At 41.9% G+C, this 27,968-nt stretch overlaps 1 protein-coding gene across 1 annotated transcript in view; it reads right to left on the bottom strand.

Annotated features, from left to right (window-relative positions):
• Window positions 1-956: 956 nt before the first annotated feature.
• FAM83E (family with sequence similarity 83 member E) overlaps window positions 957-27,968 on the bottom strand; it is an 867,932-nt gene continuing 840,920 nt past the window's right edge. The window contains exons 4-5 of the mRNA XM_044080329.1: window positions 23,465-24,269; window positions 957-1,913 (exon numbers count right to left, since the gene is read on the bottom strand). Of these exons, the coding sequence (XP_043936264.1) occupies window positions 1,659-1,913; window positions 23,465-24,269 (1,060 nt within the window). The 3' untranslated portion in view covers window positions 957-1,658. The remainder of the gene's footprint in view (window positions 1,914-23,464; window positions 24,270-27,968) is intronic.

The raw sequence follows: 27,968 nt of genomic DNA, 5'->3' as shown, positions 1-27,968 counted from the left end.
GTAATCAAGAATGCATAATTTATAACTTGTGTACATTTAATTTGGATCTTAGGAATGAACATTATTAAAAGTGCTTAATACACATACACAGAAAAAAGCACACTGTGTTTCTATGCAAATCTATGTGTACTTGTGTATGCATGCATATACATATATATGCAGGCACATTAATGATTTGCAATGAAAATAAAAATATTGTTGAGAAACAAAAAATAATTAGATTTTGCATTACTCTAGGTGTAATATTGGTTAGAGGTTTAAATCACCAAGCTACAATCGGAAGACCTGAAAAACTGCTTTAAAACTGTTTGTGACATTATCCCCTTATTCCCTTTTCACAGATTTTGTGAAAGGGTAAGTCACTTACCCTCATACATTCTTATAATGTCATGGCTAATAAACTAGCTTACTATGATTATTTTGACCCAAACATCTAAAAGAACATATAGTTTCAACATACGTAATGCATGCAATTATGAAATAGGAGCTCTATCCATCATGTTTACCAGCTGTCCAGCCAGCCATGTTTGGTACTCCCTTCATCTAATTCAGGGCTGCGAGGGACAGAGACAAACTTGGAAAGCTATGGGTATAAGGCAGGAACAATCCCAGATGGTTTGCTACTGTATCAGCAGTTGTGCACAATCATGCATTTCTATTAAATTGGTCTTATAGGGACAGTTTAATGTTGCTAGCTGTCCTAACAGCATGTATCTGGCATATGGTGGAAAGCAAGACATCCTAATGAAAATGTACACAGAAATGAGGAGGATATGTAATCTCTAGGCAGGAGGCACTTCAGCAAAGAATAAAACCAAGTGTTCAAACACCATGAAACAGCAGAGCCATTAATTAATGTGCCACTATTTATTAACCACATATGATGATGTTTGATCAGTTTAATATTATGTGCTCTGACTTTTGGGGGTTACTATTCAATATAGTACATCATACAGTTCATTTTGTGCTTCAGGTATTGCTTTTATTATTGCCTGTGCTCAAAAGACATTTTAAAATTATTTAAATCCCCAGTGCATAACAAGACTTTGTCTTAGCAACAAAGATTTCTGGACAGCAACAGATTCCAAATAAGAATTACAATTCTAATATAGTTACAGGTTCTTCAGGCCATTATTTTAACCACCCCTTAGTCTCATATTTCACATTGCATTTCTCGTTTGCTATGAAAAAAAATTGAATAAACCATATACTTGCACACTAAATAGTGTTAACATTATTGCCTAGTTCCAGTCTTTAGAGTAAAGACATGAACATGGGTAAGCCAAGACGAAGCATCTTGGCTGCAATGAAGTTTTCCTTTAGTCACACCTTACAGGTGAAAGTAAATGAGATCTAGGTGAACCAGATGACCTGCACATCATCTTGAAAGAAAATCTGCATAATCACATGCAAGTCTTTCCAGATTCGCACATCATTTTTTCTAGATAATAAGTTAGCCCTTCATAAGCTTTTTAGCCATAAATATATTTACACTAATGTAATTAGAATCTTAAGTCCAGAGTATGTAAATCTATACCCATTACATAACACCACACATAGTATCTTTGTTGGGTACAAATTATAATTTGGCTCAGCTCAGAAATGGCCTATTCTGCAATAAAAGTGTTCCAAGTTCTGCAGACAAATGTCACATTAAATTACTTTTGAATTTGCTTCTTATTTTCTTGTGCACTGCTGTTGCCCCAAGGCCGAGGCATCATGGAGCTGGTTATTCTGTTATACAACTGTCCTTTCAGACGCAGAGCTGAGAAAGTGGAGGAAGGCTTGTACATTGGAGGGTAAACAGTTGGTTCCACTCGAACCCTGACTTCTTCATTGTTATGTGTGGCAAAACGATGTTTCATCAACGTCTTGGCAGGGGTATCATTTGGCTTGTGCCTTGCCTTGGGCTGCTGCAAAATGAAAAAAAAAAATCAGAGATTTTGCACTTTGTTATCTGTAGTGAGACTATGATGTATCAGAACAGATACCTCAAATTGGGATTACATCACTGAGGCCATAAAACTCTGCCATGAGTGCAACAGACATTGCTAAATAAAGCTGGAAAATTCTGTGATCAAAATGCAGGTAACTAAAGCAGAGGGAAAAAAAAGTCTCAATCTCACTTTATTAATTTTTCCCAGTCATCTTAATGCATGTAGACCACTGGACCTCACTAACGCATTTGCATAGCTCTCAAAATGTTACAGCATGGCGTATTCTGCTGAGGGCTTTTTTTTATTAATTCTGTTGGGTGGAGGGCTGCCATCCCAACTTAACCTTGCCACTGTCCATCTCAAGAAATATATATATATATATCTTTATACACTTTTTTTTAGTTAAGGGGTTGGTAACTCCAATTGAGATAACAAAACAACTTGGTACCGGGACTCAGCATAACTCCCACCTCAGTACAGCACCAAAGATAACAGAGAGTATCACATATTGTGTAATTATGTTACATGTTATTCTACCCTCACATTTACACAGGGTCCAGTTTTCTATATAATTGTCCTCTTGGCTTGATTGATACAGATCTAGAAAAAAAAATTCCACATGCTCGCTACTCCATTTTGTCTATAGATACTTAGTAACTTCTATGAATGTTTTATAGAGTTAGTATTTTATTCATTCAGACATGTAAAATGGCAACTTCCTCTGCTTATGACACAACCCACCATTTTTAGTTGAGCAGAGAGAAAAAAGTCCCATTATAATGAAATATATTGGAAATATGCAAATACAAGTAGGCACAAAATTTATAACTGCAGGAGTTTAACAGCAAAAAATAGATGGGACACAGAGAAGTTCAAATGAATCCACTTGCTGATACTAGGGTTGCCACCTTTGCATCCTTCCATTTCCTGACCAATATGCTGTGTCCCTGCATAATAAATACACACCCCTTGCCTGAGGTAAGCCACACCCCTTTTAGCAAGCCACACATACAGGGATCAGGTTTTAAATGTCAGATATACTGTGATCGCATGGGTGACATTAGGTGATATGAAGAGCTAGGAAAAAAAATCTTCATTTGGCACTCCCCACTCTGCTGTCTACCGTCACCCTAGCACCACCCCCCCATTTCCTCCAGTTCTTGCTTCCTCATACTACCCAGGAATATTTTTGTTTAGCATTATATTAACTGAGCAAGGCTATCATGTAGTAACTGTGAAGGAAAGAATTTAAATTAAACTGGGAATCTGGAGGCCACTATACCCCCACAAAAGCTATGGAACTCTAAAGTTGCATGTTAGAGCTTTTTTCACATTCTTTGGACCAATGGTGGCCTGAACAAAACAATCATAAGTAAAGAAAGAAACTATTTTTTTTAATTCAAGTAAGAAATAAGTTATTTTCAAGGCTGTTGACATAGTAGCCGTCAATAAACTGCCAAGTAATTTCCCATAATGTTAGAACAAAATGCCTGTGAGGTGCATAAATCATATCTGAGATGACTATCCCTTTCTGTGTACCCCTCTCTCGTTAAATCGGGATGAACATGAAAAGAGAAACATCCCTAGCAATACATTTCAAGTTGCCGCTGCCATATATCTACACCTCGTTTTTCCACAACTCTAATCCCAAAAGATAGGCACTTTCTGTGTACCCCTTTGAAGTCAAAGTAAGTTGAAGTTGGAAAGAACAAACAGAGCACAACAAAATATTTCAGTTATACATATGCAGCCTGCTGCCTTCCTTCTATGCTAAATGATTACAATTGAATTCAGATGTATATATAGATGGTAAAGAAATTAGAAAAATAAAACTGTCAATAATTCATTCACACATGTTGCTATTATCTTGTACACAGACCCTAGGTAAGCTATAGTGACCTTCTTTGCATGTCTGAAGTGTGATTTTAAAGAACGTCAAAGAAATAATAACCGCACTATCCCAAGCCAACACATAAATAATAGTGATCTTCTGTGCACACCTCTGAAGTTTTATTGTAAGGAAAATTAAATAAATAATTACAAAAGTATCCTCTGCCCCACACAAACTATAGTGATCTCTATGCCCACCTCTAAGCTGGATCAGTTTTAGACTAGACAACACTACACACTTCGTCACTCTATTGACGATGTACACATTTTGCCCAGACCACCAAAGATGGCACTTACTGTGTGCAATGCTGATGCTTGACTATGATGAAAAGTGAAAATAAATATGGCCACATTGTCGCTCTTATACAACCTGCATTCACACAAACACACACACACGCATACATACAAACACACGCACACACATGCACACACAAATATATGAAAGCATAAACAACAGCCATGATTGTTTTCACACACAATTTGTAAGCAGATGGTAAATACAAGTGAAACAGTAAATATTTTTAGGAAACATCCCTCAGGAATGTGCTAGCTTCAGAATGATTCAAAATACTTTTCAAGTACTACTCATAACTACATTTCCTGACAAGAGACCCTGATTTCTAGATTTCCTGACAGAGACCCTAATTTCCTGATTGTCAGGAAAATTTCTGAGAGATGGCAACCCTAGCTGATAAAAGGTAGAAAATCACAAAGTGAATTAGTTGGCACTGTGGTGCAGAGGAGTAAAGTTCTGGCAAGGAGTCAGATGTCCTGGGATCCATCTTTCCATCCATCCATCCTCAACCCCTTTTTCCTATTTTGCATATGGTGGTCGCAGTGTCCCTTCAACAGTGAAAACCATCTCAAGTCAAGGTTTACACCTCCAGGTGTATAGCCCTGCCATGGTAGTTCATCTGTACCACTTTCTTCCACACACACTTGCACCTATGGCCAATTTAGAATGTCCAATCCACCTAGTGCACGTCTTTGGAATATGGGAAGAAACTGGAACACCCAAAGGAAGCCCACGTGACTGCAGGGAGGACATGGAGACTCCAGATGTCCTGGGATCAGCTAGCAGCATTTGCAATGAGAGGAGCCAGCCAGGGAAGGTGGAAGTGAAATTCAAAGTATACTGTTAATTGTACCTCCTATAATGAGCTGCTTTAATTATTTAATTGATTAATTAATTGAAAACTGTGGAAGTTCATTGAATTTGTAAGCATTGGAAAAGAGCCTTCTGAGCTTGAAAGCTTTGCATTTATTGCTTTATACTTAAGTGTTTTGTTAAGAGTTACTATGAGACATTTGGAATTTTGGTTTTACTATTCTAGAGCACTAGTCAGTCACTTTTAGAGTATAAAATATGTTAGATAGGCAGGTAGCTCTCATGATTAGAGTTTTAATGTAGAATGTAGCTGCTGGTTTGAATCTCATGTCCTCTAATCCAGATCCAGCACTAGGCAAGTCAGCTAAGTAAATGAGACACAGCCCCTCTGCAAAGGGCATTCTTAATGTCAAGCAGACCTGTTGTTCAGGGCAGGGTTGGCATAATGGTTAAGGTCTTTACCTCGCAGACACAAGGTACATGCTTTGATTCTCATCTCTGGTTATTGGCTAGGCTCATAGCAGTCTGCAGAATGATAGCTTAGTATATAGTCATGAACCTATAAACTTACAAGCAACCATTAAGCCTATGCATCAGATGGGTTGGGGATTGGCATAATGGTTAATGTATTTTCCTTGTAGAGACAAGGTACAGGGCTTGATTCTTACCTTTGAGTCTGGAAGTTTGGCTAGGCTTAAAATGGCCCAGAAGAGCAGATAGCTAAGTGCTAATCTATGAATCTATGAACCTATAATCCCTCTGTGACATGGCGGTGTGAAGCTGGATAACTCTATATTGTACTTCACTGATCCACTGCATGCCTTGTATCAAGAAACATGCATTTTAACTTCTGTGTACTGACTTATATTTTCATTTTTATTATAATAGAAGTTGCCTGTTTGTGTCTTCACTGTAAATAGATTCTTCTCATTTGGATGTGCCTGATTAATAATTCATTTATTAAATAAATAATGCATAGGGATTATGCCGAAGACAGAGAGAGAGAGAGAGAGAGAGAGAGACTGATTTACCTGAAAATTGTCTGATGCTTTCATGGAGGTAATTATTCAGAGTGTGTGTGTGTGTGTGTGGGGGTACTGTAGTGAAACAAGACCAAAAGCCACAATGTGCACACTCATCAAACAGCATGTGGTGTAGACAGGACTGTGCATATGAAGAAGTGTGCTAGTGGGAGGACTGTGCACTCACCAAACCTCAGCAAATATCTGCAGTAGTGTTATCTTTCATTTAACAATGATTGCTTCACTTCAGCTCATTTCCCACACATCTAATGGTTTCAAGTCCAACATTTTTAGGAAAGAAATGTTTTATAACTCCTATCTGCACTTCATCAGTACCTGCCCTGTTTGGCAAAAAAGGAGCTTAGTAAAGGGACAAGCCATTAGGGTGGCAAGTATGACATCCCTGAAGGATAATGTGGCTCAAGTTAGCAAAGCTAAGGCAAATGTTATCAGTAAGATGGTACCCTGGTCATATTCTAGATACCTTGTTATTACAAGTGTACAATGAGCGAAGGCAAGATATAAACCACTTCTAGGCAGTGGAATCACTGCATCTGTCAACAGCATGGAACATAAATATGAAAGGTCCTTGGTAGTAGAATATAACCAGTTCTCCAGGGAGATCAAAGACGTCATTAAAAGAAATTGATGCATTTTAAGACTAACTCTGAGCTATATCATTTGCTAGTGAATGAACCCACTTTTATTATTAAAACAGCACCTAATTTCAAAAGATCAATGGAGAACAAATATGATATGGTCCCAAAGGCAATTTAAGGAACTATGAGATATGTGTGTGTTGTAAATAGTGTATTTACATCACTATGAACCAGACCTTAACATTAGGTAATACTGTGAATAGCAGAATACCATTTCAAGATAGCAGTTGTGCCCCTTTAAGAGTGGTATATCTTGCTTACTACATTAAATGTTTAGAATGTTGTTTAGGGGTGTAATGGTGGTGGTGGGTTTTACTTTTAGAGCACACAAGGTGCAGGGTTTGATTCCCATAGGGGGTAAATGGCTAGGCTTAAAAATGGTCCATGAGGGCAACTAGCCTAGTAATAATCTATGAATCTATGAATCTAGAATTTTATGTAGGCAAAACTGAGGGTGCTTTAAAGACACATATATATGAACACACTTAAGACACTGCCAGCAAAAATGAAAACATGTTTTATTCACACATTCTGTTGTATTCAAGGATTTAAGAAGTTTTGCTTTGGTATCCTGGAAAAAATTAGTTTGGACCCAAGGGGGGGATTGGAATTTTTTTTTTAAATGTCAGGGAAATGAAGTTGCAACTTAGACTTGCTGCAATATTCCACCCGGTTTAAATGAAAATGTATCTATTGCTCATGTGCTAAAGTGCAAAAGTTAATAAATTACAGGTTATTTAACCATCATTTACAATTATAACGTTGTTTGGTACATATACTTATACACAAATTATGTGTGTGTCTTGTTTGTAACAAGACTGAAGTTTTCTATGCACTAACTGTCTCATATACCTGGGATCAAATAGGAAAAGAACAGGTTCAATTGATTCATTAACTACATCCAATGAAAATTGTGTTTAGATACTATATAATGCCTTTGTATCGGTTTGCAATTATTCTAATGAAGTCTCTTTCGTCAGATGAAATTTCTGTTTTATGGTATAATATTAGTTGTTTTAAACAATTTGTAGAGCCTCTGTGCCATTTATCTTTACTATTTTCAAGTGATTTTGGTTTATGCTGCATCTATTTTGTATCTTCCTTTCTAAGCTTACCCATTCTTCTCAAAAATATTAAAAAGGTATCAGTCCCATAAGTTATGTGGGGGGACTGGTATAAACCTGGGCACGACTGGTTAAGCATTTACAAGCTTCCTCTCTCTCTAATAGAGACATATGTCCCAGACTAGGGGTAAATTTACAATACCTCATTCACTGACACAACTTTTACTTGAATAAGTGTGGGAAAGAACTTTGCTTTACATGGATTGGAAGCCTGTTCTAAAAACGGGACAGCTTCTGAGTCACACACCTGTCCCTCCAGCATGTATTATTTATGTTGAAAGCTAGTTTCTCCAATTTACATTCTTACTGTTATGCACTTTTTTGCACTGTGTTTACAACTGTGCCTCTGGCACTGTTGATTAGTCTGTGTCAGACCCTCTTGGTTAATGTTTCTAGATCAGATGTTTCTAGTGTTATATGTTTTGTGGATGCACAACAGGTCTATTGAGGCTAGATCCATGGATGCTTTGTAGACAAGCCATAAGTCACCTCTCAGCAGTCTGTAAGAGAGTTGTTATAAGGATAATGCTTTGAGATAGTTTGCATAGGATTTGTTTTCTATGCTATGTATTCTTTTTGTGAGGAAAATCTGTGGTCATTCCAGTTGCTGCATATGCCTGGTTATCACTGCAGAGCACAATGGAAGAATAACATCTTTGAATCTGGATGGCATAACTTTGCTTATAAGTTGTGCAAAATGGAATAATTTTTTTACTACTGTAGACATATGATGGTGTCTACATATGTTCCCAAATGCCTGATTATTGGGTCTACTTTTAGGGCTGTATTATTGATGTATTAATTTGCAGGGATGGATGTAAAGAGTGACTGCTACCTGATTTAAGTACCTTTTTACTGCCTTTACCTTAGCGACTGCATATTCTCACCGAAAAGCAAGTTGTAACTGCTCTTTTGCTTAAAATAAGCTTGTTACTGCATTTATTGCTTACCTGCAATTTGAAATTGTCTATTTCTGTTTAAATTAACTGTTGAGGCTGCTCACTCAAGTGTGCTAGCCTGTGTAAAGTATTTACTGTGATGTTCTGCTATCTGCCTAAAAAAGAGAAAAAAAAAAAAATCCTTGTTTCCCACCTTTTCTGAGCTAGAATAGTCCTTAATACAGGTTTTTGCTGTATTCTGGACTTTAGTACAGTTCCTGTGTTGCCCATATCCTTACTTGGATAGGAGGAAGCTTTTCTGAGCTAGAATAGTCCTTAATACAGGTTTTTGCTGTATTCTGGGTTTTAGTACAGTTCCTGTGTTGCCCATATCCTTACTTGGATAGTAGGAAGCTTTTCTGAGCTAGAATAGTCCTTAATACAGGTTTTTGCTGTATTCTGGGCTTTAGTACAGTTCCTGTGTTGCCCATATCCTTACTTGGACAGGAGGAAGCTTCTCTGTTCACCAGTGGGAGTGGGGAGCTTTGAGCAGCCTATCTGTCCCTGGAGGAGTGGTCTCAGCCCAGAAACTTGTTGTTTATTGGCCGTTATGGGATATTTCCTAGCTCTTTCAAGTCTCCTGCTTAAAAACCATCTTGGCACGGATTTTGCACTTGTTCCAACTCAGCAAAGCTCCTCGTGGTCCTGCAGAGTGGTGCTAGCAGCAGAGAGACGAAAAAGAGTGACTGCTACCTGATTTAAGTACCTTTTACTGCCTTTACCTTAGCGACTGCATATTCTCACCAAAAAGCAAGTTGTAACTGCTCTTTTGCTTAAAATAAGCTTGTTACTGCATTTATTGCTTACCCGCACTTTGAAATTGTCTTTTTCTGTTTAAATTAACTGTTGAGGCTGCTCACTCAAGTGCTCTAGCCTGTGCAAAGCATTTACTGTGTTTTTTCTGCTATCTGCCTAAAAAAGAGAAAAAAACAAAAAAATCCTTGCTTCCCACCTTTTCTGAGCTAGAATAGTCCTTAATACAGGTTTTTGCTGTATTCTGGGCTTTAGTACAGTTCCTGTGTTGCCCATATCATTACTTGGATTGGATGAAGCTTCTCTGTTCACCAGTGGGAGTGGGTAGCTTTGAGCAGCCTATCTGTCCCTGGAAAAGTGGTTTCAGCCCAGAAACTTGTTGTTTATTGGCCGTTTTTGGCTAATTCCTAGCTCTTTCAAATCCCCTGCTTAAAAACCAGCTTGGCGCACGTTTTGCGCTTTTTCTGACTCAGCAAAGCTCCTCATGGTCCTGCAGAGTGGTGCTAGCAGCAGAGAGATGAAAAAGAGTGACTGCTACCTGATTTAGTGTGCTGCGGTAGCATTGTCGCCTCACAGTCAGACGCTGTCTGGGTCGATTCTCAGCTAGAGCATCTTTTGCGTGGAGACTTGCATGAATGGGCGTACCTTCATTGAAGGTTGTGCATCAGGGCTGGTAACTCGGCATGTAAAAATCAACTACCAATCATTAGCAGACCGGAGTTCCGCTGTGGCGACCCCTAACTGGGAAAAGCCAACAGACACAAACAATCAAACCTTAGCGACTGCATATTCTCACTGAAAAGTGAGTTGTAACTGCTCTTTTGCTTAACATATGCTTGTTACTGCATTTATTGCTTACCTGCACTTTGAAATTATCTTTTTCTGTTTAAATTAACTGTTGCGGCTGCTCACTCAAGTGCGCTAGCCTGTGCAAAGTATTTACTGTGTTTTTTCTGCTACCTGCCTAAAAAAGAGAAAAAAACAAAAACATATCCTTGTTTCCTGCCTTTTCTGAGCTAGAATAGTCCTTAATACAGGTTTTTGCTGTATTCTGGACTTTAGTACAGTTCCTGTGTTGCCCATATCCTTACTTGGATAGGAGGAAGCTTCTCTGTTCACCAGTGGGATTGGGGAGCTTTGAGCAGCCTATCTGTCCCTGGAGGAGTGGTCTCAGCCCAGAAACTTGTTGTTTATTGGCTGTTTTGGGTTAATTCCTAGCTCTTTCAAGTCCCCTGCTTAAAAAGCCACTTTAGCGTGGTTTTGCGAGATTTTGCGCATAGCGCAGCATCGGGCAGCGCCGCTTAAACAGGTTTAAACTATTACCGGCTCCACAAAGTCTGCTCTTCACTTTTTTCCCTTAGAACTTCTCTAAATCTCAAAGTAAGCACTCTATCTTCATTTTAAAGCTTATAAGTAAACACTAATAAATTTAAGCACTACACCCTCTTATACTCTTTTTAGGGACTGACTCCCTATTGGTCCTTTCTGGTCAGTCAAAAAGTATTTCATTATACTATTCTGACATGTCCAAAGGTCAGTTTCTGGTATACTCTCCAGTCCAGCTGGTGAATCTGGGGATTTTGAGGCAATGTTACAACTGCCTTATGTACACAGACCACCCTCTCCTCCTCCCAACAAGCTCAAATATATGTGAGAGATGCAACTATATAGCCAAACTGGAGGCTGAACTCTCTCATCCCAGTACTGGAACAGTCAGTTAGGAGGAGAAGGAAACCACACACACCACAAATCCAGTCTCACATAGACCTATTGCAACAGCAAATCAAACACATAAACACACAAAAACATACCCGGAGGCTCTAAATAAAAATCTGCCTAAGCAGCAGAGACCTCCAAGGCAGACATCCAAGCAACCGTTACCTCACAACAATATGCACGTATCACATAGTTCACAAAGTCAGTGTGCCACACAGTCACAGCCCTTAAGGCTAAACAACACACCTAATACACTTGTAATAGGTGACTCTATTGTCAGACACACTGACGTCCCACTCACCAGATTGAACAAGAAGAAGGTCACTGTATGCTGCCTGTCGGGTGCCAGGATCCACCACATAATGCAAGCACTCAGGTCACTCCAAAGCAAGTACAAATATGACTCCGTCATTGTCCATGCTGGTGTGAATGACCTGAGACTTACCTCCCTGGACTACATGAAAAGAGACATAGAGGAGCTCTCTGATCATGTAGCCCAGGCGGTATGACTCTGACCTTGAGTAGCATCTTACCCTCACCAAGAATGATGCCACAGTATAGAGATAAAATGATCAATTTTAGCAATTGGCTAAAGTATTGGTGTCATTCAAAGGGTATCCAGTGTCTGTCAGCCTGGGATGACATGCTCGACAACCCACATTGCTTCGCTAGGGACAGCTTGCACCTGTCACCCCTGGGCTTTCGATTACTGGCTAAGGCTCTTGCCACCCCCATAGTGCCATTTTTAGGCAAGGCTCAAAAGACAAACCCACCTCCATAGACAACATAAGGAAAAAGAAACTAAGGGTAATGCTGCTCAGTGCCAGAAGTCTAAACCTCAAGATGCATGCACTCGAGGCTCTCCTCAGTATGGAGAATATCGATATCTGTGCAGTAACAGAAACCTGGTTCAAGGCTCCAGAGAGCACCCCAGCACTACCAGGTATACCTCATATCATGCTTTTTGGCCCCAAAACTCAGACCGAACCACAAAAGGAGGGGGAGTATCCATATTCATCAAAGATACCCACACCTCCAGCTTAGTGGCATTGCACGAAGCATCGGAGACCATCCATGTGCAACTAACAGTGGGAAAAACTGCCCTTCAGTTTGTAGCATGCTACAGACCACCGTCCCAAACTCAGGAACCCCACTTGGCTTTCCTGAGAACACTGGAGAATATGAAGGTCTCTCCAAATGCCATTATACTGGGTGACTTCAACTACCCAAACGTTGACTGGGAAAACTACTCAAGCCACAACACCCTCGCCCAATGGTTCCTAGAATTTATAAACTCAAATGCTATGGAACAACTGGTCACCACTCCCACAAGAGGGGAAAACATACTGGACCTGGTTATTACCAATATGGGGAATCTATGTTCCACACCAGAGGTATACCCTCATTGGTAAGATCAGACCATAAATTAATCTCAATGGACATCCATATTCCGTCCCCACCCCCAGCCAAGGAAACCATGGTGAAGAACTTCTCAAAAGCAAACTTCACACTTTTCAAAACTGAGGTGGAATCCTTCAAAGCCCCCGGGCCAGTGGAAAATATGGCCCAAACAGCAGAATCCTTTACAAACGCATTCTATGGACACCTACAGGAATGCATGGATCATGCTATCCCAAAAAAAAACAAGACTCACTCCTCCAAAGGCAAGAGACCTGTCTGGTGGACCCCAGCCATAAATAAGCTATACAACAGAAGGAGGAATCTACTACATGATAGAGCAAAATCCCAAAAAGGGACGGCATCTCTGATCAGCACTAGCAAGAAACTAAGATCCCTCATAAAGTCATCTAAGGCCAGCTTTGAAAGTAAAATTGCACAAGACGCTAAAGATAATCACAAGGCCTTCTTTATCTATGTCAGGAAACTGGGTGGCAACTCCCAGATATGCTCTGAGTTAGTGCAAAATGCCAAAAAATACACTGAACCCACAGACATTCCCAACATCCTGGCAGACAGGTTCAGTGGAAACTTCTCTCCCCCTTCCACCCCAAAAGAGCAAATGTCTATCCCAACAGAGTGTAGCCTCCCTGACATCACAGATGCACAGGTGAGAGCCACCCTCTCCAAAGCAAAAAACACAGCATCAATGGGACCGGACGGTGTCCCAGGCTGCGTCTTACATGAGCTCCAAGAAGAACTGAACCCTCACATAAAGTCACTGTTCAGTCTCAGACTTACTACAGGATATTTACCCAAGGAATGGCGTACAGCAACAGTAGTCCTGCTCCACAAAGGTGGTGCCACAAAGGACCCCGGAAACTATCGCCCTATAAGCCTGACTAGCCTGGTCTGCAAAGCTATGGAGTGTATCATCATGGAACTCATAAACAATGACATTGGGAACCTCCAGACACTGGATCCTACCCAATTTGGCTTTGTTAAGGGCAGATATTGCCTCTTGAACCTGGTCGACTTCTTTGAAACAGTTATCAAGGCCATACATGAAGGGAAGGTAGTCCACACAGCCTACCTGGACCTCGCAAAAGCCTTCGACACAATACCCCACTCGGGCATCATAAATAAGCTCACCAGCTTAAATATCAATCCCTATGTCACAAGATGGGTTGCAAACTGGCTTAGGGATAGAACCCACATGGTCAGAATCGCAGGTGACATGTCAGACTCTAAACCAGTTACAAGTGGCATCCCACAAGGCTCAGTCCTGAGACCTCTCTTGTTCGGTATATATTTCTCTGAGGTACAGGCTAACACGGGAGGACTATGGCTGACCAACTTTGCAGATGACTGCAAACTGGGTGCCATAATTGAATCTCCGGCTGACACAAGCATCCTCCAAAAGGGTCTCACAGAGACGGATAACTGCTGCCAGAGTCATGGCCTAAAGCTAAATGCCAAAAAGTGCATAGTCATCCCATTTGGGAAAAACAGAGTGCCCACAAATTACCCCATAGGTGGTAATCCATTAAGTACAGAAGAAGTAATTAGGGATTTGGGGACCCAAGTTGATAATAATCTCTCCTTTGAAAATCACGTGGCCAAAGTGGTTAGAAAGACCTTCTACATAGCCCATCTTATCATGAAAGGGTTCACATCTAGATCAAGAGAGGTCATTGTGCCTCTCTACTCATCAGGCCCATAATTGAATACAATGCCCCATTTGAGATGTACCTTACCCGACACCTGCAACAACTGGAAAGACCCCAAAAGTACCTCACCAAGAGGATCAAGGCACTCAAACAGATGCCCTATGCAGTTCGGCTAAAAAAACTCCAGCTCTACTCAGTTGCTTACCGCCTACTCAGAGGCAATCTGTGCCTGACATATAAATCCATCTCCAACCCAGAACTAATGGACATGCTCCACATCAGGAAATTCAAATCCCTTAGAGCTACACTCTCCAGGGACTCAAACCTTAGCTCAGAAATAAATAGGACATGCTGGAGGGACAGATTCATATCACAGAGGCTTCCCTCACTCTGGAACAAAATCCCAATCCATGTTAGGCAGAGCCCCTCAATGACTCTCTTCAAGAGAAATCTTGACGAGTGGATGGGAGACCATAAGTTTGCCCCTGGGATCTCTTCTGTGTCCCTGCTAGACAGAGGCACAGTAAACTAACCTTAAAAGGGCTATCTTCTGTGACCTACTAACAATAGGCACAGTCAACTAATCTAAAAGGGTGGCGAAAGCCAAACACACTCTGGCTAGGCTTATAAATGCCCTAGGGCAGATAGCCTAGTATCAACCTATGAACCTATAAGATACTGCTATGCACTTTTTGGCATTGAGTTTGACTGTGGTTCAGGCACTAGTTAGTCTGTGTCAGGCCCTCTTGTATGAAATGTCTGTCCTGTGAGAATTCAATGACCACATCTAATTTCTAATCATCTGAGAATCCGGTCAGCTAAATGCTAGCCTAGACATTGGAGAAGTAGATGCCAAAGAGGCATGGCAGCTTTTACCATTTACAAGGGGTGACCTTGGCTACTTTTATTGTTTACAAGGGGTGAATAGTGTGAAATGCTATGATGAAAAGTGGAAAACAACATTTTCAAATGTTGATTGACAAGGAGAAAGCAGCATGTAGGAGTAATAATATAGCAGTGCATTACTGTAGAGATGAAATACTGGTTTCAGAAATTATGAAGATTCAAATGTTTCACTAGTGCATTTGTGTGACAAAATGGCATAAACTGTTTAGACAACACTACAATGGCATTAGATATGTATATGTTAGAACATTCAGAAGTTGTGAACAGTGTTACAACAGCAATATGTATATGATAGAACATTTAGGAACTATGTGCAGCTACAGCTCATAGGTTCATAGGTAGGTACTAGGCTATTGGCCCTACGGCCTATGTAAGCCTAGCCAAAGGGTACCCTGGCTTTTGCCACCCAAGAAAATTATTTTCCTGTGCCACTGTCGAGCAGAGCCACAGAAGTGATCCCTGGGCTGAATTTCCTATCTCCCATCCAATCATCAAGATTTTTCTTGAAGAGTGCTAATGAGGAGCTTTGTTTGATATAGATAGGTAGTTTGTTCCAGAGTATGGGAAGTCTCTGGGACAGGAATCTATCCCTCCAGCATGTTCTGTTTATTGTGGAGACAAGGTTTAGGGCCCTAGAGCATGTAGGTCGTAGGGATTGGGATTTCTTTAAGTGGAGCATGTCTAAAAGCTCTGGGTTTGACATAGCTTTGTGTGTTAGGCAAAAATCACCTCTGAGTAGGCGATATGCAATGGAGTAAAGCTGCAGTTTTTTTAGATGGTCTGAGGGCATCAGTTTGAGGCCAGTAATCCTCTTTGTGAGGTATTTCTGCGGCCTTTCCAGTTGTTGTAGATGTCTTGTGAGGTACATACCAAAAGGGGTATTTTACTCTATAATGGGTCTAATGAGTGATGAGTAGAGGGGAACAATGACCTCTTTTTCCTGGATGAGAAACCTTTTGTGATGAGGTGTGCCACTTAGAAGGATTTCCTGACTACTGTGACGATGTGATTATCAAAGGAGAGACTACTGTCCACCTGTGTCCCAAGGTCTCTTATCACACTTTTGGTGTTAAGTAGACTACCGCCTATGTGGTAGTTCATGGGTACAGAGTTTTTATCAAAAGGGATGACAATGCACTTTTTGGCATTGAGCTTGAGACCATGGCTTTGACACCAGGCATCTGTCTCATCAAAGCCCTTTTGTAGGATGTCCACATCTTTTGGAGTTTTGATTATGGCTCCTAGTTTGCAGTCATCTGCAAACTTCATTAGCCAAAGACGTTCTGTGTTAGCCTGTACTTCAGAGACGTAGATACCAAACAGGAGAGGACCCAGAACTGAACCCTGTGGTACTCCACTTGTCACTAGTCTGAAGTTGGATTTGGAGTCTGCTACTTTAACAGTGTGGGTTCTGTCAGAGAGCCAGTTGGCAACCCATCTTGTGACATAGGGATTTATATCTAGTTTAGTAAATTCATCTATAATTCCAGAATGGGGGATGGTGTTGAAAGCCTTGGTGAGATCTAGATAGGCTGTGTGAAGCACATTACCCTCATCTACGGCTTTGATGACTGCTTCAAAGAAGTCTGTCAGGTTTAAGAGACATGATCTGCCTTTTAAAAACCCAAACTGGGTGGGGTCCTGAGTTTGGAGATAACCAATGTCATTGTTAGTTCCATGATGATACGTCCCATAGCCTTGCAGACCAGGCTCGTCAGGCTAATGGGGCGGTAGTTTCCAGGGTCTGTGGTGGCTCCCCCTTTGTGGAGTGGGATAACCATCATTGTGCGCCATTCAGTGGGCACATAGCCTGAGGTGAGGCTATGACTGAACATGGTACTTAGGTGGGGTGCCAATTCTTTCTGTAGTTCATGTAGAACACAGCCTGGGATGTTGTCAGGTCCCATGGATGCTGTGTTCTTGGCTTTGGATAGTGTGTTTTTTACCTGTGCAGCCATGATTATAGAAACTTTGCATTCTTCTGGTATAGAGATGGGCCCTTTAGGGGATGACAGGGGGGTAAAGTTAACACTGGACCAATTTGCCAGGATGTTGGCAATATCAGTTGGTTCTGTATATTTAGTGCCATTGTGCTGTTACTAAGAGCAGATCTGAGTGTTGCCATTAAGATTCTTAACATAGCTATAGAATGCTTTGTGTTTGTCTTTAGAGTCAGTGGCAATTTTGTTTTCGTAACTAGCTTTGGAGAATTTTATGAGGGATCTCAGCTTCTTACTGAGGCTGACCAGGAGTTTCTCCAATCATGGGATTTTACTCTTTTTTGCAACAGTTTCTTTCTTCTGTTGTAGAGTTTGTTTATGGCAGGGGACCACAAGATTGGCTTCCTTTTTTTGGAGGATAGCATCTTAGTTCTGTTAGGGATTGCATGATCCATGCACTCGTGTAAGTGTTTATAAAGTGCATTTGTGTAGGATTCAGCAGTCATACCTCTATTGTTCGTCAGCATGGGTGTCGTGAAGTTTGTCACTTCTGTCTTAAGAAGCGTGACGTTGGTTTTGTAGAAATTTATTACTGTGGTTTCCTTAATGGGGGGGTGGAGGAGGATGTAGATGTCTAGGGTGATTAGCTTGTGGTTGGATCTGACCAAAGAGGAATTGACCTCTGGTGTGGAGCACCGGTTGCCCATGTTGATAATAACCAGGTCTAGTATATTGCTGCCCCTGGTGGGGGTGTGGATAAGTTGATCCAAGGCATTGGAATTTATGAATTCCAGAAAACGTTGAGCACAAGAGTTGGTACGTGAGTAGTTTTCCCAGTTAATGGTGGGGTAGTTGAAATCGCCCATTATTAGGGTGTTAGATTGTACCCGAATATTTTCCAGTATATCAAGAAATGAGGAGTGGGAATCCTTGGGCATGGTGGGGGATCTGTAGCAAGCTACCATTTGGATTTCAGTCTTACCCAGAGTTAGTTGCACTTGGATAATCTCGGATGCATTATGCTGAGCAACTAGCCTGAAGGTATGGATATCCTTAATGAATATGGACATGCCTCCACCTTTAGTGTTTTGGTCCAGGTTAGGTGGCCAAAAGGTGTGGTATGAATAATAGCCTGGTAATGCAGGGGTACTCTCTGGAGCCTTGAACCAGGTCTCTGTCACTGCATAGATGTCGATGTTCTCCATTTTAAGGAGTGCCTCGAGTGAGTGCATTTTGAGGTTTAGACTTCTAGCATTGAGTAGCAATACCCTCAGATTCTTCTTGCTTGTACCTGTTACAGTGGTGAATTTGTCATTTTAACCTTGCCTAAAAAAGGCACTATAGGGGTGGCTAGAGCCTTAGCCATTATCCAGAATACCAGGGGAGACACGTGCAGGCCATCTCTGGCAAAGCATCGTGGTTTGTCGATCATGTCATCCCATGCAGACAAATACAGATCCTGGCACCCGACAGGCAGCTGACAGTAACTTTCTCCTTGTTTAGCCTGGTGAGTGGAACATCAGTGTGCCTGACTATAGAGTCACCCATGACTACAGTGTTGGGTACGTTGTTATGCCTTATAGGCTGTGATTTAGTGGCATGCTGGGTTTGTGGGCTATGTGTCATTTGGGTTGTGTTGGGAGGGGTGGAGGTTGCTTGTGTTTCTGCTTTGGAGGTCCCTGTTGCTTGGGCAGGTTTTTACTGAGAGCCTCCGTGAATGTAGGCGTGTGTTTTGTGTTTCTATGTGTGTGTTTTGGTGGTGTAGCTTTTGAGGGACTATGTGCGGAGTGTGGTGTTCAAGCCCCCCTCCCCTTCTTTTTTACTGCAGACTATTAATAAACTTTAACAGCCATGCACATAATTGTTTAGTGGACCACAATCCTAGCTGGACATTGATGCAGTGTCAGTACCTAATGGTATTTTGAGTGAGGGGGAAGCTAGGTTAAATTGTCTTATTATATACCATATGTTTCCAAACTCCCAAACTAGATTAGCCAAAATGTGTGAAGAGGCAGGTATGAAATGGCAAAATGCATTACCTTTAGTATTGTTTAGTACTTATAAAGCAGTTAGCACTTATAGAAAGTGTTTCCCTCATGAAATTTTGATGGGATGCCCTATGATGTTAACAGCTACACCACAGCCTCATGACTTGGAGTTATAAAATATAGATAACGCCATTTTTCTAACAACCTATTTCTGTTCTTCAGCAAGTCCAATCCCAAGTAGCATCAGCCCAACAACAGCCTGACCACGCCTTCTGCCATGACATCAAGCCCCTTGATTGGGTCTACATCAGATAATTTCCTTGACAGGTAAGCAAAAACTGAGGGTGATGCTACTCAATGCTAGAAGTCTAAATCTCAAAATGCACTCACAAGAGGCACTCCTTAAAATGGAGAACATCGATATCTGTGCAGTGACCTGGTTCAAGGCTCCAGAGAGCACCACTGCACTACCAGGCTATAACTCATACCACACTTTTTGGCCATGTAACCTGGACCGGAACACCAAAGGCGGAGGTGTGTCCATATTCATTAAGGATATCCACACCTCCAGGCTAGTTGCTCAGCATAATGCAGCTGAGGTTATCCAAGTGCAACTAACTTTGGGCAAAACTGCAATCCAAATAGTAGCTTGCTACAGATCACCCACCATGCTCCATGATTCCCACTCTTCTTTTCTTGATGTACTGGAAAATATTAGGGTTCAACCAAACACCCTAATAATGGGTGATTTCAACTACCCTACCATTAACTGGGAAAACTACTCATGTACCAACTCCTTCACTCAACGCTTTCTGGAATTCATAAACTCCAGTGCCTTGGATCAACTTATCCACACCCCCACCAGGAGCAATAATATCCTAGATCTAGTCATTACCAATATGAGTGACCAGTGTTCCACACCTGAAGTCAACTCCTCATTGGTCCGATCCGACCATAAGCTAATTACCCTAGATATCCACATCCTGCCTCCACCCCCCATTAAGAAAACCATGGTAAAATATTTCTCCAAAGACAACTTCATGCTTCTTAAGACAGAAGTGGTGAACTTCATGATACCCATGCAGATGAACAATACAGTTACAACTACTGAATCCTACACAATTGCACTTTATAAGAACTTACATGAGTGTATGGATCGTGCTATCCCAAACAGAACCAAGACACTATATTCCAAAAAAAGGAAGCCAATCTGGTGGTCCCCTGCCATAAACAAACTGTACAACAGAAGGAAGAAACTCTTGCAAAAGAGAGTAAAATCCCAAGAGTGGAGGAGCTCCCTGGTCAGCCTTAGTAAGAAGCTGCGATCCCTGATAAAATCCTCCAAAGCTACTTACGAAAACAAAATTGCCACTGATTCTAAAGACAACCACAAAGCATTCTATAGCTATGTCAAGAATATCAATGGCAACACTCAGATCTGCTCTGATTTACAGCACAATGGCACTAAATATACAGACTCAACTGATATTGCCAACATCCTGGCAGATAGGTTCAGTGCTAACTTTACCCCCCTCTCACCCCCTAAAGGGCCCATCTCTATACCGGAAGAATGCAAAGTTCCTGTAATCATGGCTGCACAGGTAAAAACCACACTCTCGAAAGCCAAAAACACAGCATCCATGGGACCAGACAACATTCCAGGCTGCGTTCTACACAAACTACAGAACGAACTGGCACCCCACCTAAGTACCATGTTCAATCATAGCCTCACCTCAGGCTTTGTGCCTGCTGAATGGTGCACAACAACGGTTATCCCACTCCACAAGGGGGGAGCCACCACAGATCCCGGGAACTACCGCCCAGTTAGGCTGATGAGCCTGGTCTGCAAGGCCATGGAATGTATCATCATGGAACTTATAAACAAAGACATTGGTAATCTCCAAACTCTGGATCCCACCCAGTTCGGGTTTGTAAAAGGCAGATCATATCTCCTAAACCTGGTAGACTTCTTTGAAGCAGTCACCAAAGCCATAGACAAGGGTAAGGTGGTTCACACAGCCTATCTAGATCTTGCCAAGGCTTTTGACACCATCCCCCCACTCTGGAATTATAGATAACCTCACTAAACTAGGTATAAATCCCTATGTAACAAAATGGGTTGCCGACTGGCTCGCTGACAGAGCCCACGCTGTGAGGGTAGCTGCCTCCAGGTCCGACTTCAGACCAGTGACAGGTGGAGTACTACGGGGTTTGGTCCTGGGTCCTCTCCTGTTTGGTATCTACTTCTCTGAAGTGCAGGCTAACACAGAAGGTCTTTGGCTGATGAAGTTCGCAGATGACTGCAAACTGGGAGCCGTAATCGAAACTCCTAATGATGTGGACATCCTACAAAAGGGCCTCGCTGAGACGGATGCCTGGTGTCAAGGCCATGGCCTCGGGCTCAATGCCAAAAGGTGCATTGTCATCCCCTTTGGTAAAAACTCTGTACCCATGAACTACAACATAGGTGGTAGTATACTTAACACCAAAAGTGTGATGAGAGACATTGGGACACAGGTGGACGGTGATCTCTCCTTTGATAATCATGTTGCCACAGTGGTCAGGAAATCCTTCTATGTGGCACACCTCATCACAAAAGGTTTCTCATCCAGAAAAAAAGAGGTTATTATTCCCCTCTACTCATCACTCATTAGACCCATTATAGAGTACAATGCCCCTTTTGGTATGTACCTCACAGGACATCTACAACAACTGGAGGGGCCGCAGAAGTACCACACAGAGAGGATTACTGGCCTCAAACAGATGCCCTACACAGACCGTTTCAAAAAACTCCAGCTTTACTCCGTCACATATCGCCTACTCAGAGGTGATCTCTGCCAACAATACAAAGGTATGTCAAACCCAGAGCTGTTGGACATGCTTCACTTAAGGAAGTCCTGGTTCCTCCCAGCTACACCCTCTAGGGACCTAGACCTTGTCACCACAGTGAACGGAACATGCCGGAGGGATAGATTCCTGTCCCAGAGACTTCCCATGCTCTGGAATAAACTACCTGTCTATATCAGGCAGGGCTCCTCATTAGCACTCTTCAGGAGGGATTTTGATGATTGGATTGGAGATGGGAAGTTCACCACGGGGATTACCTCTGTGGCTCTGCTCGACAGTGGCACAGGAAAATAATTTTCTTGGGTGGCAAAAGCCAGGGTACCTTTTTGGCTGGGCTTGTATAGGCTCCAGGGCCGATAGCTTAGTACCTACCTGTGAACCTATGAACCTATGACAGCATTCGCTTTAACCCATATAGAAGTGTTCCTTCCTGGTTATCCTCACAACAGCTACAGCCGTCTGATGTGAAGGTTCAGCAACATAAATCCATGTTTTCCATATCAGAACAGTCCACACCAATGAGTGAATGTAAATAGGAGATGCCAGATGTCACTGAGGGCCATCATGACCAGGAGCACCTTTGCCTGTCATCAACCCTAACCTTAGGATATCCAGCCAGACTAGTGTCAAGACCACTGCCTTCTATCACTGGATGAGATGATCTGTGACCTGATGTGACCTTTTATGTCATTACCCATTGCAACAGATGACCTGACTTTAGATATATAATGCAAATTAAGTGACAAAGTGCCACTTGTGGGAATCATCTTCCTGGTCTTCAGTCAAGGCTCAGTTGATGTTAGAGGCTTCCCTGACCACTGCTTGCAGCTGATTGTGGCCACATGTGGTTTATGCTGTAGGGTGGTTTCCCAGGAAGGACTTTGCAATTGCTGATTCTACCCCAGTGCCCTTTCCTTACTAGAAGGAAGATTGTCTGAGTTGCATGTTGGCCAGTCTTGAATGTGATTTTTTGCCTGCCTCTTGTGCTGAACCATGTGTTGGCCACCATCAGGTCATTTGCTAGACAGACGTATAGAATGGCCATGTGGGCACAGGCAATCCTTATATCCTGTTTCCGTCATTATTAACATCAACTCATGCTGTCCTGCTTTATCTAGTAGGTCTGCAAATTCTGCATGAATGCACTGTCTTCTTCATTATGCAACACATTCAATACTACAGTAATTCTAAATATTATGGTGAAAAGTGGAAAACAACAGTTTCAAATGTTGAGTCACAATGTGAAACAGCTTGTAGCAGTAGCAAAGTATTACTGGTATTTCAAAACCAGAAAGAGTGTTTTGCTCTGACATACAGAGTTCATTCAGTATTTCACTTTGCTGTCAGTTGGAAACTAGAGTATGAACGTCATAGTAAATACACTTGCACAAAGCATTTGATGTGATGTTGCTAACATTAACTGTTTCAGTCTCATAAATTCAGCATCTCAGACAGCTTTACTTCCTAAAAATTAATTTGCATTATTGCAGTGGTGAAAGAAGTAAAATGATAAATAAGTATGTCTCAATAAACAATGCAAAATAAAACTCTGTACCAAATGATCTTACCTTATCATCTCCAGAGTCGGAGACATCCCCATTGGAGTACTCCTCTTCCTCACTAGAAGCAGACATCTGAGAAATCTTACTTAGGTCCCAGAGTGAACGACTTGCTTTTGCACCTGTGGTCTTTGCTACAGACAGCTTAGACTTCTGAACATTCTTCAAAATGTCACTCAAGGCACTGTGCACTTCTGGGGTACGCAGCTGGCTAGCTGGACCTTCAAAGTTCCTGCAAGTGACAACTCCATGTCTGGCAGAGTAGTCTGGCAGATTGAATGTCTCTCTGACTATGATTGGTGGTTGATAGCCCTGATTTTGGGAAGGAGTCATTGCTTGTTTAATATAGGCACCTACAGGTGCTCCACTTTTGACTGCAGGGGGAGGCACTGCACGCCTTTCAGTTACTTTATTCAGACTGATGACTTTTGAGTTTGGAGCCTCATGCTGAATGGCGATATATGGCGAAGATGGAAGAATGTCAACAGGCTGCGTTTTCCCTGGTGTGCTGAACTTCAGTGGCGATGAGTACCCATTGGATTGTACTAGCTGGTACTTTGCACTGCCAGTGTTTCGAGTAGGTGCAACAGTAGCGATAGTCAGACCAGGTTCTGCTACTGTAGCTGGCACTGGGCCCGATAGAACAATCTTTGGTACACTGCCGGAGTGCTCAGTAGCAGCAAGAAAATCAGCATTCAGAAGAGGTCTTGATAGTGCATAGAGGGTCCTGAACTCATGGTCAAATGAGTCCACGATTTGACCAGTTAAGTGTGTAACAAGATTTCTGTCCAGCCGACTGTCACTCCAGGTGAAACTACAAAACAGAATTTGGAAACATTTAATAGCAATGTGTTTGAATACTACCATGTTTTTATTAATCAAAATGGTCTTATTTTCATTGCAGAGTAAATTTACAATTTAGTAAAATAAAGCAGAATTCTTCATATTTTTAGTCTGTCGTATATGAATGCACCAAGCAATTGTATAATAATTAACATTAATGTTCATTACATTGATCACTGCTGCAGTAGACTTAGCTGTACGGGTTTTATCCTGACAAGGGCATAGCAGCTGGCCTTTTTTCCAAGCTTCAGGGCACCTTCCACATGCTCAAACCATTAGTCAGCTCAAGCTGAGCTGACTAAAATCACAGGTTTGAGTGCCAAGCCCTTCAGAGCTTTCTGGCCATTGAGGAGAGTGTTTGTCTGTGGGCTTTCAGGGATCAATGGTCGGCTTGTGTGTTCCTTTGCTGGGCAGACAAGTTCCCTATGGGGGAAGCATTCCACTTGAAAAGTTATTCTTTAAACATATTTTCCTGCTTAGGAAATTATTTTTTTAATCTTAGAGTTTGGGTTTTAATGGACTGCCATGATACTTAACTGGACTTTTAAGACTGGAGTGCTCTTTACTTAGTTTAAAAACTGTTTAAAGTAGTTGGAGAAGCTATATTTATTATACTTTTAGGGGCTGGCAAAGTATATTAAAGTGTTTCTTACTGTGTTTTTTTTTTTTTTTTTTTTTTTGTGGGGGAAAGTGACTATCAATAGTTTTAAATTTTTACTGGCTAATTCTGCTTGCTTTCCCAGAAAAGAGTCATCATTTTTGGCTTGACCATGGAACAAAAAACAGTCCCATGGTTGGTCCTTCTCTCAACCACAAAAAGAAAAAGTTAAGCAAACAGCCTTTGCTCAGCCACAGGTGGGTGACACTACTGTGGCCAAAGCTGGTTCCTCTGACCAGTCATATTTTATCCAGGATTCCTTGGGTGTAGCACCCTATGAGCATATTTATTGTATCAACAATAAAAAGATAGAAAATGCATTAGCTAGACACATTATGAACTTTCCTATGCATCAGTTTAAATTCAAAGTTATACACCAAGTGTCTTTGGACACTAGAGGGGGCCCAAGCTCAATTATTTTGAAGAAACTAGAATTAATGTGGCAACTTCCAAGTTAATGCCCGTCAAAATCCAGGCTTAAATGAAACATGTTCATAGGTTCATAGGTTCATACTAGGCTATCTGCCCAAGGGCATTTATAAGCCTAGCCCATAGTTATGTGGCTTTTTAGTTTGAATAAAAACTATGCCTGTCATTTTGCTGTGCCTCTGTCAAGCAGTGACACTGAAGTAATCCCTCAATCTGCAATCTCCCATCCATTGGTCAAGATTCCTCTTGAACAAGGCCAGAGAGGTGCTCTGCCTCACATGTACCGGGATTTTGTTCCACAGCATAGGGAGTCTCTGGGTGATGAATCTGTCCCTCCAGCACGTTCTATTTATAACCGTGTCAAGGTTTAAGTCTCCGCCCTTGTGGTTCTGAGGGATCTAGATTTTTGAGGTGAAGCATATTCATCAAATCTGGGTTTGACATGGCCTTATATGTCAGGCACAGGTCACCTCTGAGCAAGCGGTATGAGACTGAATAGAGCTGGAGTTCTTTCAGTCGGGCAGCATAAGACATATTTTTGAGACCCTTTATCCTTTTGGTGAGGAACTTTTGGGGCCTTTCAAGCTGCAGCAGGTGTCTGGTCAGATACATTCGAGCGGGCATTGTACTCAATCATAGGTCTAATAAGTGATGAGTACAGGGGACGATGACCTCCCTTGATCTAGATGTGAATCCCTTCATGATCAGGTGGGTGATATAGAAGGTTTTCCTAACTACTTTAGCAACATGAGTGTCAAATGAAAGGCTACTGTCAACCTGGGTCCCCAGATCTCTGATGACTTTTTCTGTGCTCAGTGGATTGCCACCTATATGGTAGCTAGGGGTAACCTTGTTTTTCCCAAAGGGTATGACTATGCATTTGTTGGCGTTTAACTTCAGGCCATGGCTCTGGCACCAGTTATCCGTTTCTGTGAGGCCCTTCTGGAGGATATCTGTGTCAGATGTGTTTGTCATCTGCAAACTTTGTCAGCCATAACCCTCCTGTGTTTGCTTGTACTTCAGAAAAGTAGATGCCGAACAAGAGTGGACCCAGGACTGAGCCCTGTGGGACACCACTTGTGACAGGCTTTGAGTTGGCTCCAGCAACTCTGACCCTGTGGGTTCTGTCACTTAGCCAGTTTGCAACCCATCTTGTGATGTATGGGTTTACATTCAAGCTGATGAGTTTTTCGATGATACCTGAGTGGGGTATTGTGTTGAAGGCCTTTGCCAGGTCGAGGTAGGCTGTATGGACTGCCTTTCCCTCATCAATGGCCTTGGTGACTGTCTCGAAAAAGTCAACCAAGTTTAAGAGGCAGGATCTGCCTTTGACAAAGCCAAACTGAGTTGGATCCAAAGTCTGCAAGTTCCCTATGTCTTTATTTATGAGTTCCATTATGATCCTCTCCATGGATTTGCAGATAAGGCTTGTCAAGCTAATGTAATTTCCAGGGTTTGTGGAGGCACCACCCTTATGAAGTGGGACCACAGTGCCGTGTGCCTCCTTGGAGGCACGTATCCTGAGGTGAGGCTAAGATTAAACAGCTGTCCTAACTGTGGGTTTAATTCCTCGTTGAGTTCATGAATCCCATGGATGCTGTGTTTTGCCTTAGTGAGGGCAGTTCTCACCTGGGCGTTGGAGATGTTTGGGGGGCTACAATCCTCTGGAACCTGTCAGCCAGTATGTTGGCAATGTGTGTAGGTTCAGTAATTTTCACATCATTTTGAACTAATTCTGAGCATATCTGGGAGTTTCCTCCTAGGTTTCTAACATAGCTAAAGAAGGCCTTATGATTCTCTTTAGAGTCCTTGGCGATTTTTCTCTCAAAATTTGCCTTGGATGATTTTATGAGAGCTCTTAGTTTTTTACTTATAATGATCAAAGGTGTCTTACCTTTCAAGGATTTTGCTCTATCTTGTAGTAGCTTCCTCCTTTTGTTGTAGAGCTTGTTTATGGCTGGGGTCCACCAGACTGGGTACAGAGAGTCTTAGTTTTGTTTGGGATTGCCTGATCCATGCAGTCCTGTAGGTGCTGGTAGAAGGCATTTGTAAGTGATTCAGCGGTTTGAGTAATGTTTACCACTGGCTCAGGGGCCTTAAAGGAGACCACACTAGTTTTTAGAAGTGTGAAATCGGCTTTGAGAAGTTTTTCACTGTGGTCTTTTTGGGATGAGGACCTCCAGCGAGATTAGTTTATGATCTGATCTCACCAGTGAGGGGTATACTTCGGTGTTGAACATTTTGATCCCATGTTCGTGATGATGAGATCAAGTATGTTTTCTCCTCTTGTGGGGATGGTGACTAGTTGTTCCATGGCATTTGAGTTTATGAACTCCAGGAATCTTTGGGTTAGAGTGTTCGGGCTTGAGTAGTGTTCCCAGTCTATATTAGGGTAGTTGAAGTCACCTAGTATGATGGTGTTTGGAGATAGATTTATGGGTTGCAATGTTTTCAGGAAGGCCATGTGAGGTTGCTGAGTTTGAGAGGGTGGCCTGTAACATGCTACAAATTGCAGAGCAGTCTTGCCTATGGTTAATTGCACCTGGATGGTCTCCTTGAGGTGTGGGTGTCCTTTATGAATAT

The sequence above is a fragment of the Protopterus annectens genome, chromosome 1.part1 (assembly GCF_019279795.1).
Source record: "Protopterus annectens isolate FY-2018-M chromosome 1.part1, PAN1.0, whole genome shotgun sequence".
In the NCBI taxonomy this organism is placed as follows: Eukaryota; Metazoa; Chordata; order Ceratodontiformes; family Protopteridae; genus Protopterus; species Protopterus annectens.
The sequence above is the reverse complement of the archived record's forward strand: the minus strand, read 5'-3'. Positions and strand labels throughout refer to the sequence as shown.